The sequence below is a fragment of the Gallinula chloropus genome (assembly GCF_964237585.1).
Source record: "Gallinula chloropus genome assembly, chromosome: 3".
Lineage (NCBI taxonomy): Eukaryota > Metazoa > Chordata > Aves > Gruiformes > Rallidae > Gallinula > Gallinula chloropus.
The window spans coordinates 85196086-85213538 of record NC_140087.1 but is presented as its reverse complement, the minus strand read 5'-3'; the positions used below and the strand labels follow the sequence as shown (position 1 = coordinate 85213538).

The window sequence follows — 17453 nt, the reverse complement described above, 5'->3', positions numbered from 1 at the left end:
CCCACAGGGATTAAAGCCTCCCAAAGCTGGGTGTGTGCATTACCTGCTCCTGTTGAGCCCTGCAGCCTCTCTGCCAGTGATATTCCTGTTCAAATAGAACCATGTCCCACCCTTGGCATGGCCAGGGTGTCATCCCCGCCGGCGCTTCACACCCATACATCCACCATGAGATATGACATTATTTGCAGGGGTGGGGGGGGAAGGATGTTTAGGGTTTTCTCATTTTTAACACCACTGAAGGCAGATGCTGGTGCCTGATAACACACCCTGGGCACACCACTGGACTTCATCAGCTGATCCCCATGCCTGGTGAAAGAACTGGGGCTGCTCAGCCTTGAGAAAAGGAAACTGAGGGGGGATCTGATCAATGGTTATCAATATCTGAAGGGTGGGACACAGGGGGAAATGGCCAGACCCTTCAGTGGTCTGTGGGACAGGACAAGGGGCAATGGCCTCAAGTAGGAGCACAGGGAGTTCCGCACCAATCTGGGGAAGAACTTCTTCCCAGTGAGGGTGAGGGAGCCCCGGGACAGGCTGCCCAGGGCGGTGTGGAGTCTCCTTCTCTGGAGATATTCCAGCCCCATCTGGATGCCAACCTGTCCTAGGGAATGTGCTTTGGCAGGGGGTTGGACCCGATGGGCTCTGGAGGCCCCTTCCAACCCCTACAGCTCTGTGAGTCTGTGACTCTGGTGCTGACCACAGCCTGAAAAGCAGATCCCTGTCCTCACACGCATGAGGATGAGCACGGACAGAGGACCTGCCAGCACAAGGACCACCTCTACCCCATCTCTAGGGCTCACTGCCCTATATATCCATTAAAACCCACGACAGCCACGTTCTGTTCAGATGTTTTTATTGGTGTCTCATCAGAAAAGCAACATACAGTGTTGGCCAACGTACGGGGCAACCTCAGCCTTTTAATAAAAGGCAACTGCAAGGCCATGGTGCTGCGCTGGTGCTGTGTGGATGGCCAAGCAAGGGCAATCCCAGTCCTGACATGCTGCTTCCACGAAGGGTGAGCTGTGCCTTGATGCCAGAGCATAGAAAGACACTGTTCCTATTTGCTTGAGCCCATGGGATTCCCTGGGCCCTGGATAATTCCCTGAGGAGGACATGGGGCAGGAAGGATGGATGCAACTGCACCAGGGTGAGGGATGCTCCATCAGGGAATGCTCCAACGGAGAGAAGCCAAACTAAACCCAGCCTTTTCCCTGGGATCCTGTGCTCCCTTGGCAATACCAGATGCACACCCCAGAGTGCACAAAGGTGGTAACAGAACTGGGAGCCACACATTTCACTGTGGAATTCCTGGGATAAGTAACACCAGTCTGGTTTCTACCAGCCTTGAGCCCACGCTGATGCTTCCTTGTCCCTTTCTCACAGCAAAGCGCGCACGTTGGGCACAGCCACAACCTAACTGATACCTTGAGCCAAAAAAAAACCACAGCAGGAAAAATTCCTGAGGCTGGGAAACACCTGGCAGCACAGGCAGGACTTCAGGAATGTCAGTTGTCCTGCAGATTGCAGGCAGATTATGGGTCTGCTTAATTTAGTCCCGTACTGACAACCTGCTCTGCTTGGGTATGAACGTTCCGTGGGGCTTCCAAGGATGCTCATGGCTTCTCCCAGCCGCTGTGTGGAGGAAAGGGAGCATGGATGGGGCGTTAAAAACATCTCTATTGCCTACATCTCTCCTGCACTGCTTTGTTTGAGGGTTTGGGTTGTGGTTTTGTGGGCTGGGTGTTATTTTTTAAGTCTACAGCAGAGAAACAAAGGCCCAGAAAGCCCAGCAGGAAAGGGTTTTCCTCTGCACCGGGAAGAACAGGATGCAGGTCGCTGCCTACAGCAAACTCCTTTGTGTTGGGTTCCCATTTCTGGAGCAATTAAGCTTCAAGTATACAATGAAGCCAGCAGAGACTTCAGGAAAGTCGAGGTGCCCTCCAAATCACGTGCCTCTTCTTTTCCTGCACCTTTCTGCCTTGGAGAGGGCGGGTAGATAATGAAGCTGGAGCTGCTCAGTGGGAAGCAGGAATGGCCGCCCTGTGCCCCTCAGGTTTTTTGGGAGGATTTAGGCTGAAACAGCTCCAAGAGGCTTTGCTGTCTGGAGGGGCTGAGGTTTGAGAGTAAAAACAGCTCCCTGAGGTGGGAGGTACCTGGGGGAGCCCCTGGGGAGCAGCTTTGCACTGAGGAACTGCTTGCTTTGAAGGGGGGGGGTGGTGGTGTTAAAGTTTTATATATAATAGTGGGTAAATAAACAACATCCAGTGTCAGTTTTAGGAGGCAAGGAATGATGGAGAGCAGACCCAGCCTGGGGCCCGCACAGTTGGGAAGGGGTCTTACCCAAACCCTGTGATCCAACAGGAAAGGGCCCAGCCTCTCCTCCAGCTGGGGCTGGAGGGGAGCATTGTTTTTGGCATTTTTTGATGGGAACACGCCGGGAGCAGGCAGGCAGTTCTGTTAAATATCCCTCTGCACAGCTTTTGGCCAGCTGCTCCCTGCCTCAGCCCCTGGTCTTTCCCAGTGCTGTGCCCCTCTGGCACTGGATTGAGCTCACTTCCACGGGACCTTTGGGTTTTTTTAATTACCCCCCCCCGAAAATAATAATAATCCCCCCAAACAACCCTGCTCATGGCTGCAGACACCAGTGAAGGATCTAAGAGCTGCAAGGAGGCTGAGGCAAACCCAGGGGTCGAGCATAGGCTGGCTGCTGCCAGGCAGGTGAGGGGGACGCTGGCACTGGCTTTGGGATGGGAAAGAACATGGGGGGACACACATACTGCAGGGATAGGGCAGGGAGGCCACTGCTTTTGCACCTTGGCATTCTAAACACAGGTAGGGGAGCCCAAATGGGGACAAAACCCCACCCCAAACCTGTTTTCTGCTAGACTGCTTCCCCTCTGCTGTATTGTACCTCCAGGAGACATCCAGTAAATTGAAGTCCCCAGCAAGGACGAGGGCTAGTGATCGTGAGACTTCTCCCAGTTGTTTAAAAAACAACTCATCAGCTTCCTCCTCCTGATCAGGTGGTCTTTCCTTTCGGAAGACAAATCCATACTCAGGATTTGGTGCTTTTCAAGCTCAGTGAGGTTTTGTGGAGCTGGGGAGCAGTCCTGGCAGGCAAACTGAGCCTCATCCATCCAAAGCCTGCAGCACCATCCTCCTTAACCCTTCCCTTGGAGAGGCAGCGACTGGTTTATGACCCGTGATGAGGGCTGCCTGCCTACCCAGACCTGCCTTGGAGGTTGGGGGGGGAATCAGCCCCTGCTTCCCAAGGAACCCCAGGACGGGCTCTTGGGCACTCAAACCCACACGGAACGAATAACATTACCCACCCCCCTTCCCCTTTCTCCCCTTTTCTTTCCCTTTTTAACTCCCAAAAAAAGCTCCCTGCTGCTCACAGCTCTGTGCCTTCCCCCCTTTTGTTGCCCCATGCTGTTACCTGCGCTCACCGCCTGCCCCACGGCTCTCAGGCTGCTCAGGCACCCAGCAGTAGTTGTCTGCAGCATTTTTGGCTGGTTCCTTGTCACTCTTGGCCACTCTCCTTCTGCAGGCCATCAGAGCCAGGGCAAAGGCCATCAGCAGCAGGATGGCTACCAGGCTGCCCAGGATGTAGTAGAGGAGCAGCCTGGGGCCGTCGGCACTGTGCTCAGTGCCAGCTGCAGACCCAGCCACTGTGGGGGCCGGCAGCGTCGCCCCACTGGGGATGCCCAGGGTCTGGGGGTTGCCTGTGGGATGCGGAGCTGCTGTGGGATGGAGGCTGCCCATGGTTCGCAGGGTGCCCGTGGTCTGTGGGATGGCCGTGGTGCGTGGGGTGTGGGTGTTGGGGACCCCCAGGGACTCCTCTCCAGCAATGGGTCCGGCGCGGCAGCCCTGTCCGTCCTTCTCAGAGATGAAGCCGGGCGGGCAGAGGCACTCAAAGGTGCCGGGCAGGTTGTGGCAGCGCCCAGGGCAGGGGTCCCTCAGGCACTCATCCACGTCTTCGCAGGCATCACTGCCAGGCTGGCGCTGGTAGCCGGGCTGGCAGGCACAGTGGAAGGATCCGGGGACGTTGAGGCAGAGCTGCTGGCAGACGCCGGGCCGGGCACACTCGTCCTCATCGTGGCAGCTGTGGCCACCCGGCCCCGTGGGCCGGTAGCCAGGCCGGCAGAGGCAGACGAAGCTGCCGACCGTGTTGCGGCACTCGTGCTCGCAGGGCCCAGACAGGCACTCATCCACGTCCAGGCAGTGTCGGCCATCGGGCGCCAGGACGTAGCCGGCCTCGCAGCTGCACTCGATGCCGTTGGGTGATGTCCGGCAGGTCCCCTGGCAGGGGTTGGGGTTGCAGGCGTCCTTGGGCAGGCAGGAGGTCATGTCAGGAGCCAAGGTGAAGCCGGCGTGGCAGGCACAGTGTGGAGGCTTTCCTGGCACTTCCAGGCAGTGGTGCTGGCAGCCCCCGTTGTGGTCGGAGCAGGTCAGGGGGCAGAGGGGCCCAGGGGGGTGCCAGGCGAAGCCGTCCCCCTCCAGCAGCCCCTTGCAGACAGCAAAAACTGGGCCCTCCCCCGCCTCGCAGTCGGCCTCTGCCAGTGTGCCGAAGGGGGCGGCCGCCATGTGAGTGCTGTGCACCCCGAAGGGGGTGGTGTAGCCCACCCGTCCGGGCCCAGCCAGCGGCAGGGGCCCACACATCCCCTGGAAGATGAACTTGCAGAGGAAGGCAGGCAGTTGGTGCCGGCAGGGGCGGTTGCTCCATCCGGCGTCACTGGATGAGCTGGGGGGCTGCAGGCTGACACAGCGGGTGCTGAGGCAGGTGCCGGTGGGCTTGGACAGCCAGGCTGAGTAGTTCCCAGGCTCCCCGCCGGCCACCCAAGTGAAGCCCCGTAGAGTTTCCTGTGGCTGGACGCACTGGCCCCGCGACAGCGACAGTCCGATCCAGGCCGGCTCCTTCAGTCCGGCTGCCGCCAACAGCTCCAGCAGCAGCTGGGTCTCTGCGTGGCTGCGGGACGGAGCCAGGTTGCCGCCGTTGTTCTTGCAGCGCTCCTGAGCGTCACCCCAGTCCAGCCTGGCCTGGTGCAGGCTGTAGCAAGCGTTGCCGGCACACACCACCTCAGCGTCCTCCCCTCCGGACCCTGGCAGCAGCGGCGGCAGCAGCAGCAGCAGCAGCCAAGCTACGGCCATCCCTCCAGCTGCACGGACAGAAGGACGGATGGAGAGACTCGTCAGACACTGTCTCACATCCCCTCGTCCCAACAAGCTCACCCCACGTGCATCCTGTGCTCTCAGGTCTCCTATTTATAACCGGAGGCTACAGCTTCCTGTAGCACGGTCTGGTTTGCCGGTTGTTGGTGGTCCAGGCGCTTGCCTCGCCGTCTTCCGCTTTCCCTCCCCAGCACAGGGGACTCCTCACCCCCATCCCCAAGCTTTGGCTGTGCAGGGACTCGCTGCTTTTCTGCAGGAGGAACCAGCCGTGTTCCTGCTTTTTTTTTTCCCTTTGGGTTTTTTTTTTGGTTGCTTGTTTTGGTTTTCGAGGGCTTGGTCTGCTTGGTCACCCCCCTGATGAGTTTTCTAATCCCTAATAGGGCCCAAAAGGTTTCAAGCCTGTATTGCTAAAAGGGTAACACCCCCCCACACACCCCTCCTCCACGAAAATAAAGAGCCGTGGGATCCCTCTCTCTCTAAAAGAAACGGGCTCTTTGGCGCAGTGTCCCGTGTACACGCCACAGTTCCAGTGCATTTTTCCCCTTCTCCCGGCACTTTAAATAGCTGGACGAGCCCTGAAATAGGAGCTGGGTCGTGGGAAGGTCCAGGCTGCCAGGACACAGCGAAGCTGGGCCAGACCCTGAGAGTTTGTGGAGCAAACCCTCTGTGTCAGGGCAAGAAGCTGCCCCAGTGAGGGGTGATGCTGTGATGCTCCGTGTTAATGAATCACTGGTCACTTGGCCCTGGTGTAGGGCAGGGGCTGGGTCCATGCGGGTCCCTGGGCATGAGGCCATTAGGGATGGGGACAAGGCATTAACACAGGACACTGGTGATGGTGAAACAGCCACTAATGTGGCAAAAAGCCCCTAAAAGGGCTCGGAGCTGCTTCAGCAGGATCCATCAGCATTTTAGCAGTGTGATTGAAACATAAATATCTTTATATCCACAGGATTTGCTGTGCTTCAGCATTCCTCAGAGCAGGAGATGCCAAGCACTGCAGTGACTTCTCTGCTGCACCCGTGGGTGCCACAGCCACACAAACCCCAGATCCTGTCCTGGTCTGGACCTAGCATCTTCTCCTTTTCAAGCAGATTTTGGCCCCTGAAGCAGCGCCCATGGAGGGGTCAAGGTGGTGAGGGTGTTAGGGAGGGTGACCCGAAGACAGAAGGACGGTGGGGGAGGCTCTCCAGATGTGGAGCTCCTCGTGGTGTCCATTCCCTGGAGCAGCAAAGCAGCCAAAAGCTGATGAGATTTAAAAGAAGAGCTACTTCTGTTTGCCCTGCTGAGTCTGCCTGCCCATCTGCACCCCAGGGTCTTCTCCTGGGGCTTCCCTCGTGCAGCAGTGACCTCAGACCTCAACCCCTTGACCAGCGAGTCTGCCTCCTCCTTCTCAAGCATCCATCCTAGCTGTGGATCTGATGTTCACTCCTCTCTGTTGAGATATCCGTGACCCTCAAACCCTGCTACTGAATGGATCTCTGCCATCCTTCCCTGAACCCCTTTTAGGTACAGCGTTCCCAGGAAGGCCCCCGGGTCGCTGGGCTGTCCTCTGGCCAGCAGCAAGTGTTAGCGCTGGGACTTTAAGTCTCCGCAGGTCTGAAGGTCACAAAGACCTTTGATGGAAAGGAGGAAAGGGGCAGGAGATGGACCCCCTTCACCCAGCTCTCCTGCAGCTTGGCAAGCTGCTGGGTGGCACTGCCTTTGCTAAAATAAAGGAAAATAAAGTAAAATAAAATAAAGTAAAATAAAAAAATACTTTTATGCCATTTCAAATTGGTTTTATTCCAAATTTACTGCTGTAGGAAATGGAGGGGGAAGATGTTGAAGTCAGGGCTCCTACCCCAGGGAAGAGAAGATTTTTGGGACTGCCGTGTCAGCCCCTTTCCTCTGAGTTGGAAGAACAGAGCTCAGAGGTTTGTTTTTGGGATTTCATTTGGGTTTTTTGCCAGTGACTTTTTATTATTATTATTTTCCAAATATACATCTGAGTCAGCTTGTTAAAGGGCAGAGACTGGCAGGACAAGGGGGACGGAGTGAAACTGAAAGAGGGAAGGGTTAGATGAGATATTAGGGGGAAGTTCTTTACAGAGGGAGTGGTGAGGTGCTGGAACAGGCTGCCCAGAGAGGGGGTGGATGCCCCATCCCTGCAGGTGTTCAAGGCCAGGTTGTATGGGGTCCTGGGCAGCCTTGTTTAGTTCCAGGCCTGGAGGTTGGTGGCCCTGCCTGTGGCAGGGGGTTGGAGCTCTGTGATCCTTGGGGTCCCTTCCAACCAGACCATTTGATGATTCTCTGGTTCCATGAATGTTCCTGCCAGAGCTGCTGAGGGGCCTGTTGCAATGTGGGGGGCAGGGAACCTCTCCCCACCACCACTTTTTAATGAGGCCTTTGCCTGAGAAGCTGATGCTAATACTTTTACCCGGATTTGGCAACTTAAACCACACTGTGCTCCTCTTGTTTATTAAACACCCTGCGCTTTTTGAGTTTCCATCTCTGTTGGGCTGACGTTCATACTGGAAAAATCAAAGTCTTGAGTCCTAAGTTAAGAAAGCACCTTGTTGTTCGAGCCACTCAGCTGAATGGGGCTCTAAACCCCCGTTTTGGGCCATCATTGAAAGCAAATTATCTCCTGGAGACCAGAAATCCCACAAATAACTAACTAACTAAGTGGTAAATCAGCTTTGGTGAAGGAACTGCTTAAAAAAACCCTGTTTCCCCAAGGCCAGAGAAGGAAACACGCTGTGTCTGCTTGACATCAACACGGGCTGTTTGTGCAAAGCCCCAAGGCTGGGCCGAGGACAATGGGGGCGAGGATGGGGATGGGTACAGAGGGAAGGGGAGGGACGACACCTGCGCCAGCAGCTGCCAGAGAAGAATAGGAGGAACTGAGCTTCCTCTGGAGACATCCTCAAGGACACGGTGGCGGCGGTAGGCCGAGGAGCAGGGCCTGGCAGGCCCTGCACAGTGGGCAGGCTCCTGGCAGGGGGTAACATTTGGGGGTTTGAAGTTTATTTTTACATGTGAGATTTGGGGGGATGGGGATGGGGATGGGGTGGTGGCTGCTGCTGCTGCTGGGCTCTCAGAGAGGCTGCGTGGGGGCACATTGCTACTGGTGAGATGCAGCAGCACCTCACTAGACACTGAGGCCGCTTTTATCCCAGCAGGGAAACCTCAGCAGTGCCAGAGCCAAGGGGAATGTTTTCCAGCTGGCTGTTTTGGAAGGATGCTGCAGACCCTCACAGGGATGAGCAGTGCTGGGGCACAGGCTCCAGAGCCCCAGATACAGGATGGTGTGTTGGGTAGCGCCTGCCTGTCACCATGGTCGGTTTTAAGGTCATGGTGGGGGATTTGCACTTAAAGAAGTGGGGTTTATTAAGGGGCTTGCTGTTCACTTGCTCATTCAGCAACTCAAAGCAACAGTGTTGGATGTACTTTTCCAGTGTGGCTGCATGTCGGGGAGGTGTTTGTCCTTCCTGTTCAGCCAGGTTGGCAGAGCCCTGGGTATTGAGTCACGCTGCTGGTCGCTTAACGCTTTCACCAAGTTGCTGGAGACCTCAAGAGTTGTTCCAAAATGCCTGGAAGGACATGGAAAAGCAAACAGCATTGAATCCAAGGGGGTGGGGAAAGAAAACCCACTTCCAAAAACTGGAGGGGAATGGGGTTAGTGGAGGGAGGGCTGGATAGATGGATGGAGATATGGAGGGACGGATGAAGGGATCTATGGATGGAGGGATGGAGGGATGGATGGATGGATGGATGGATGGAGGGATGGATGAAGGGATGGAGGGATGGAGGGATGAGTTTACAGTCACTCCTGCAGCCACCCTCAAGACCTGGGGCTGTATCATCCCTGGAAGGAGTGGCCATCTCTAGGACCGATGTAATTAATCTCTCCGTGCGGACATCCCCTGCTCCTGATTCTCTTCCTGATGGCTCTTGTTTACTTATTTCCCAATTAAATTCAGCAGGAGGGGGGCAATTAGAAGAAAGGAGTGAAAGCCCAGTGGCTGGGTCGGTGTCACAGGCTGCAGCATGCTGGAGCTGTGCTATCTCCATCTCCTGGGACGCTGCGCTCCACAGATAAAGATTTCCTGTTAATTACTGATTAGCAAAGGGAACTATCACAGCCTACCAGCTCTGTCCCCTCCTTCCCTTCCCCCGACCTATTGCTGCTTGCTTTCTGCAGCACGACCCTCCCAGGGGACCAGGAATGATTGCTGTCATCGAGCATCCTCCTCCCCATAGCATCCTTCCCTGTGGCTAAGCGTTTGGGGTGACCCCTGTGTTAATGAGCCAGGGGAACCAGGGATGTGAAGCACATAGGATGGCAGAGCGCAGCAGCACCAGCATGAACACAAGAGGTTCAAGCCCCGTCCCAGGGAGGCTGAAAGCTGAGATCCGTGCCTTCCCCATTTGCAGGGAGGGTCTCCGAGCTGGGCATCATCTCCTTTTTGGGGAGAGCTCATTGCAAACCCTAAGGAAGCATCCTGGGTTGTAGCAGGGCATCTGTGCTACCCAAACCACCCACCATACTACTGCAGTGCAGGTACAGGGAGCAGCAGCTCTTGGGGTTGCTCAGGGTGATGCACCCAGGTGAGGTGCCCAGCACCTTCTCCAGGTGCTGGGGAGCCAGCAGCTCAGGGGGCTGTGCTCATCAAGGCTTCATGGGCTGCAGGCTTGTCTGGCTGCAGCTATTTAACCCCTCTGCTCCCCCAGCACACTTCTGGGAGCCTGGGCTGTGAGCATCTCTGTGTGCTGATGGGTGCCCCAGTTCAATATTCCTTGGTCCTACAGAGTCCCAGTGAGCACTCACAAGCTTCTCTACAGCAGGTAGGGGATGAGATGGCTGTGATGTGGGTTTTTAGGTGGGCTGGTGGAGAGTCTTGGGGGTTGTGGTTGGTGATGCCTCAGAAGTTGCTGGGGTGGAAGATGCTGTGGGACTGAGTTAATGTGTGCCTGGGACTGCTGTGCCCAGGCTGCCCCTGTGGTGTGGGAGGTGGTGGGATGCCAGGCTCTTAGTCTTGGCTTTGGGATTGATTGCTGCCCTAAGGCAGCAGGCAGAGCTCAGTCTGGTGTGCAGTGAACTGCTGAGGGCTGCAAGGCTTTGTCTTGGGAGCCCCCAGAGCCTTCCCCCCTCCCCAACTGAGAGGGAAGGTGCTGAAGCAATCTGGCTGCCTTCTTGGTGTCTTTCCCTTTGGTGAGGGTGACACACAGCTCTGTTTCTCTGTTGGGGCACAGAACAAAGTGTTCCCTGTAGCTGTTTCAGTCCTTACTCTGGGCACGCTGGGTTGCATCTTGGAGAACGTGCTGTTTAGGAAAGCACTAGGGGGGATGTGGCCCCCAACCCCTCTGTTTTATGGGCTCCCAGCTGCACAGCAGACTCAGTGTCACGCCTGCATTGTGCCTGGGTGCAGCTTTGCTGTGTGTGGATGAAGCCCAGGTCCAAATGTTGTTTGCTTGCCTTGGAATTAATCACAACAAGCTGTGGCAGGGACAGCATGGGGAGTAAAGCTGTGGGACCTTGCTGGTGTCACTTCTGGACAGCACAAGGGATGGGTACAGCTTCCTACTGCAGCAAATGCCAAAGTAATTTCATTAAAGGATTTAAAAAAATAATAATAAAATCCCCCCACACTTAAACCTCTTGGCATAAACCTCCTCTGACAAGATGCTTTAGCAGGAGTGAAGTAAGATGGGTGGAACTGGGACAAGCTGGCAGCCTTCACATTTTTCATCCCTGCAGCTTTTCCATCCTGGATGTTCTGTCTCTGGGTAATTGAGGTGGTGAAGCAGCCACAGATGTGGACTCCCTGCCTCAGCACCCAAAAGCTCATCATGCCCTTTAGTGGACTGAAAAACCTTGTTGCTCATTAATTAAGTACAACTGGCCCAGCAGATGCTGGGTGATTAATGAGTGGAAGGGCTGTTGCATGGTGACTTGAGAAGTGAGGAGGGGGCTTGGGGATGGTGGTGGGCTCCAGGACCTGACCTGTCTTGCTCCCCAGTTGAAAACCAGTTTGGATGGAGAGGTTTCTCCCCTGGTCCTCTTACCCTGTATTAGGACAGCTCTTGTTATGTCCCAGAGTCATTTCCCAGCAGAGGTGGCTAAGTTTTTGATGGAGAAGGTGGATTCCCAGCTGGATGGAAGGGAAGGAGGAGTGAGGTGGGGAAAGAAGCAGCTCCCACCCAAATACCCTGTCACTCCTGTCTCTCTCTGTCTCTCCCTTTTTCTTTTAACTGAGAGAGCTGCTGTTGCCCAGCTGGGCAGGTGTATGGCTCTGGCAGTGTGCAGCTTAAAGACCCTCCTACAGCATCATCAGCTTTCGCAGCTTGTTTCTCCAACACTGAAACAACTTCCAGGCTAAAGTTGGGGAGGGGTGGTTTTGGGTGGGGTTTTAACCTCCCCCAAACAGCAAGTTGGGCTGGTGCCTGGCTCTGCCCATGCAGGGGGCTATTCCCCATGCTGCGCTCTGTTTCCTGGCTAACCTCCCCCAAACAGCAAGTTGGGCTGGTGCCTGGCTCTGCCCATGCAGGGGGCTATTCCCCATGCTGCGCTCTGTTTCCTGGCATCCCTGGCCAGGGTCCATCCCTGGGATGCCAGGGAACAGAGCTCAGCACGGGGATTAGCCCATAGCCTGTAACTCTCCTCCTCAGCATCAGCAGCTGAGTGGACATATTTCCTCCCCTGCTTCAGAGCAGTGACCAGCAGAGGCTGGCTGATGTGGTTTTTGTCCCCACTATGCTTGCCTCAGCCCTGGCGTGTTTAAACCTGGATTATTTTGAGCTCTGTCTCTTGTTCTTCCTCTCAGAATTAATAAGAGCACCGGTAATCTCCAGCTGAGTAATAAATTGTGTTTTGTGAGGATGATAACAATAGCTGGGGGGGGAAGTTACTGTGAAGAGTTCCCAGTCTCCAAAAGCAACACGCTGTGGCCTCAGGAAGGAGCTGAGAAAACAGAGAGCTCTGGCTGTGGGCTGTGATAGCTGGGGCATCCCCCACAGACATGTGGGGCTGCTGGAGCTCAGGGAGCGAGCGCTGGTCTCTGCAGGCTTTGGTCTGGCTGTCTGCAGGAGGTGGTCAGGGCTGCTGGCTGAGCATCTGTGGCGGTGAAACGATGCCCATCAGGGGATGGACCTGAAAATGCTGAGCTATGGGGATGGGGGAGAAAATTCTGAGTGGGTAGAGGGTTTTAATCTGTTTGTTATACATGGGGCTCTTCTTCCTGCCAGCTGAAGTAGGAGGGTCCTGCAGAAACAACCTGGTACTGGCAGTAAGGAAACATCCTAGTTGTATCTCCAGAAGCCAAAATAAACCTGCCCAAGGTGGCAGAGCTCCCTATTGCCATGGATCTGTTTGCAGGCAAGCCTGGGTGTCAGGAATGATGCTCACAGGAGCAGGATGTGGGTGCATGTTTGTCCTGCGATGCTTTCCCTGGAGCAGCAGCAGTGGGAGCATGGGGCTCCTTGCAGGGAAATACTCCCACTGAGGGATGCTGTGACACAACCTGCTGCTGGAACCTGTTAGAGTGCTCTTATTTAATGTTTTCCCTGTCCAAAAGCTTAGTGCAGTACCTTGTAAGCACTGGAGTGGCAGACTCACTTGTGCTGGGTGGTCTGGGGCTGCACATTGATGGGATGTATCAAGTGCTGTGCTGTTCATAGCCTCTCCCCATGTCTTCCTCACAGATGGAGTGTGATTAGGGAAACAGGAGGATTAAAGTGGATGCTGTCCCTTAGTGCTTGCACACAGAGGGCCCTCTCCTCCCACTGACGTGCTGGTAGGGCGAGCGGTGTTACCCAAGGGCTTTTGGGGGAGTTACAGTGGAGGGGGAAGGTGAAGAGGAGGACAGACTTAGAAAAACCCAACTCAGCAGCCCCTCCTTTTAATTTCAGAGGGAGATTTAGGGATATTAGTGTTGGAGTCCCACCAGGACACCTGGCTGATGCACACACCCTCTGGCTGCACAAAACAAGCAGTGGGATTTCTCCAGCCAAACAATCCAGCCCATCCTGTTAACCTCAGGCTGGGGTGTTGAGCTGGGAGAAGCTGGGGTAGTAACTTGCCTGCTGATGGTCTGTGATAAGTGCTCCTTTTTGGGGCATAGGGAGAGCCTGAGCTCCAGGGGGTGGGTGTTGTTGCAAAAGCCAGCCCCAGTTCTGTTGTTATTCCTGGATTTCATAATATCCTGGTCATCTGCTTTGCTGAGTGAGCGGTGGGGGGAGTTTGGCAATGTGGGGAGGGCTGGGGGGGCTGCAATGTGCATTCCTGAGCAGGGACTGCCCAAGTTTTATCTGCTCCTGCTGCTGGCCCCAAAATATAAACAGGTGAGAGTTCTGTGCTTTCCCCTCCCCCCCCCCCCCCCCCCCAAAAAAAAATATCATGTCTGTTCTTTGGGGGGCTGGCTGTGGGGAGAAAGCACTTCCAGCATGCTCTGATTTGATAGTAGTGATGCTTCAACAGTAGTAAGGCAAAGCATTGATCTGCTGACAGAGGGTTGGGGAAATGGTTTCACTAAAGTTTGAGGGATTTTCCTGAAGTTTGTTTGGGTTTTTCTTCCCTCCTTGAAATTGTGAAGCTCCAGCTGAACTCAAGCTTGAGGTTTCCCTGGTAAGCAGGCACTGCTTTTGGAAGAGTTCCTCTCCAGTAGGATGAGGACAATCCAGCCCCAGGGATGCTCTCTGAGCATGGGAGGAGATGAGAACAGCAAGGATGTCCCTGTGCTGTGTGTGGCACTGAGGGCTTGCTCCATGCTCTGCTGCACCCCCTGCTCCCGTCTGCGGATGCAGTGTGGGTACCTGAACTCCAGGCAGCATCAGGGATGCTCGAACAGGGAAGAACCTGTTGAGTGAGAGCTGTGGTTGCCATTTAAACTTTTTAAAAGGGTAGATAATGGCAGGACAAGGGGGATGGAGTGAAGCTGAAGGAGGGGAGGGTTACATGAGATATTAGGGGGAAGTTTTTTACAGAGAGTGGTGAGGGGCTGGAACAGGCTGCCCGGAAAGGTGGTGGATGCCCTGTCCCTGGAGGTGTTCAAGGCCAGGTTGTATGGGGCCCTGGGCAGCACTGTTTAGCTCCAGGCCTGGAGGTTGGTGGCCCTGCCTGTGGCAGGGTGTTGGAGCTCTGAGATCCTTGGGGTCCCTTCTAACCCATACCAGTCTATGATTCTATGATGCAGAGTGTGGCACACAGACTGGGGCAGCATCTTACCCAATCACCCTGCTGAAAATGTAACACCCTAGAGCCAAGCGCTGTCCTAATCAGGGCTCATTATCACCAGGCTATAACGATGTATTTAATCAAATGGCTTTTTCCAGTGCGGGTCTGACACCTCCATTGTGCTGCTGGATGTCCCAGCACTGATGATCCCCAGTCAGATGCTGGTGAGTGAGTCACTGCCTGTCAAAATGTTGAATTGATGTAGAAATAAAGTCCTGTGCCATCACTAATGTGTGTGGGCTTGTTGGCCCTTCAGGGCTCAGGTAGGTTCTTTCTCATGATAAACAGGTTGTCCTTGTTATATAGGAGTGTCAAGCTGCAGGGAAGGTCTTTGACCTAGAACTCTCCCTGGTGAGGGTGACAGAGCCCTGGGACAGGCTGCCCAGAGGGGTGTGGAGTCTCCTTCTCTGGAGATAGTCCAGCCCTGTCTGGACACTGACCTGTGTGACCTGTCCTAGGGTCCCTGCTTTGGCAGGAGGTTGGACATGATGGGCTCTGGAGGCCCCTTCCAACCCCTACAGCTCTGTGGATGGCAGGCAATGCAGAGAAGTCCTGGAGGTGCTGTTAGCTCCAGCTTTTGGCTTTGTTCTAGCAAAGGGAAGAATTAAGGGGTGCAAGTGGGACTAGAGGTGGATGCAGTGGAGCATGTTGCAGCGCTGTCATACAAGGACCATTGTGTACCACCAGCAGTGCCCCCTTTCACTTAAAACTAGGTGCAGGGGGGGTCTGAGGTTGTCACCCATACTGTATCCTTTCCTTTCCAAGCTTGAGCGGGGAATCCCAAGGGAATCACCACCATCCCTTGTCCATCCAGGTTCCACCATATGCAGTTACACCTGTGAGGACAGTCAGGTCCAGGGTGGATGCTTTGGGGGGCTCCCTGGTCTTTTGGATGGCTGCAGACGTGCCAAACCCAAGGTGTCTGAATGTCTACAGCTTCCTCCCTGTGGGAGTGGTGGGCTTTCTCTTATTAAATATTAATTTCCTGCCTTCAGAGGCCGCTTGCTCCCAGCACACAATTTCCTGCAGCTTTCCCTTACCCTCCTGCTGGAGTTTCTGCATTTGTGGCTTCCCCACCCCCCAATTTCCTGGCTGAGGGTTGCTGCCTGGCAGCCCCAGGCATGAAATGGGCAGTGAGGAGGGAATTTTGGGGGTGGAGACTGGCTGAAATTTAGGTTGCAACCTAAATGCCAACTTCTTGCTGCTGAGCTAAGCATGATTCCCACACCAGGGAGGGGCCAGAGTGACTCAGTGGGGTGGGTGCTGGCAGCACCATCCCTCCAACACACCCAGATGGGTTATTTCTTATTTTTTCTTATTTTTTTCCTGTTTATTTTTGGCTGTCCCAGCCCCACTGTGTTTAACTGCTTTTCCTACCCCCCCTGGTACCTCCTCCTGATGCACCAGCTCACGTGAAGGAGATGGGCTTGGTGGTGGTGAGGGAAATGCAAAGGGAAAGGCAGGGTTATAAACAAATGGGGTGCTGGGGCAGGGCTGGGTGGTGTCCTGCCTGAGCAGCAATACCTGGAAGGAAAGGGAGGGTGGAGATCCTCAGAGGGGATGAGCAGCTCCTCCAGACCCTCCCCAACCCTCAGGAGCATCAGTTGGGGCTCAAGTGGGTGCCACGGGAGGAGTTTGCTGCTTTCTCTTTCCTCTGGGGGGTGGGTTACGAAATTAATTTAGCCCAAATGACAGGGATTGAGGGATGTGGTGTGCCAGGGTCAGGAAACTCAGCCTGCAGTGGCAGCAGGGTAATTAACTCCCTGCTTTCAGGAGAGGTGCTCCCCTTCTGCTAGTATTTCTGTAAGGAAAGTGGTGTCCCAGCACCTCCTGTGCTGGGGAAGGTCAACTTGCGTGACACAGACTGGTTCTCAGGGTCTTTGCAGTGTGGGATCTCTCTGGGATCTCTCTGTATGTGGGGTTGATTTGAGGTAACTCTACCCATCACCCCAGGAATGGGGCAGCAGCATCCCTGGGTTAGGTGCCTTGCTGTGGCAATGTGTAATGAAAGCCTGGCTCTGTGTGTGTGGTTTTTGGGTGACTGCTCCCCAGTTTGAGGTCCACAGCAGCCAGGCAGCGCTGCCACCCTCAGGCACCTCTTCTGTGCCACTGTAGCTTGGCTGTACCCTGGCTGTGTGCCTTTTCCACCTCCTCCCAAGGTCCCAGTGGTCTCCAAGAAGTATTCCTGTGTCTGCTTTTTCAGGCTGCTGAGCTGTCAGGAGGGACCTGAGAGCAGCAGCTGGGACCAGGCTGGCTCAGAGGGACTGAGGGTCAGAGCATCCCCATGTCCAGCCACCTCAGTGCTGCCTGGTGCTGTGTCTTCAGAGGCAATTCCAGCTGGGTCAGACTTGCTGTTGGGCAAAGAGGCCGCAATATGCTGCCAGCACCACTGGGGTGGGGGAACAGTGACCCTGTAGGAAAATAAGATGGGGGGAGTTACACAATGTTGTCATTAACTGGGGAGCTGGGATGTGGTCCAGCCCCTCTCCTCATCTGCTGCCAAGGAGGGGTCCTGTTGGGGTGTGCTGAAGGAAGGAGAGCCCCCAGCTCACATGTGTGGGGGTCTTGGGAAGCTTGGCAGAACAAAGCAATGCAGACATTGAGATCACCCCCTGGGGACCCTGCACAGGAGCTGAGGGGTGGACCACTCGGGCCAAGAGCTTTGCAGGCTGCATCTCCCAGAACCAGGCTCTTTCTGAGGCTATTTCCTTAGTTATCCCCAGCACATCCTCACAAGAGGAGGATGAGGATGGGCTGCCTGGGAGGGACATGTGCCTTCCATATGCTGAAGGGTGCAGTGAAAGTAGTGATCTCCCTTCTTGTGATATGAGAGCAGCCCCAAGGAAAACCTGGTTCCCTCTATGCTAACAGAGTGTGTGGGCAAAAGAAATTGGGTATTTATAGCTGCTGTGCAGTGTGAGGAGCTGGGAGATCAGCCCTGCTCCCTTCCTGCTGCAAACATGGATGCTGGCTCTGGGCATCTCTTCCATAGTACCTATAACTGGGAATAGCATAGGTTTTTATTCCGAATTCTTGTTCTTCCTCCTGTCTTCCCCCCTCCATTTCT

At 55.0% G+C, this 17453-nt stretch overlaps 1 protein-coding gene across 1 annotated transcript; it reads right to left on the bottom strand.

Annotated features, from left to right (window-relative positions):
* Positions 1-3435: 3435 nt before the first annotated feature.
* CD93 (CD93 molecule) lies at positions 3436-5151 on the bottom strand (the record flags this gene model as incomplete). Its single annotated transcript, XM_084261487.1, has 1 exon — positions 3436-5151. One exon carries the CDS (start codon positions 5149-5151, stop codon positions 3436-3438), a length of 1716 nt encoding a protein of 571 aa, XP_084117613.1.
* Between the last annotated feature and the right edge of the window lie 12302 nt (positions 5152-17453).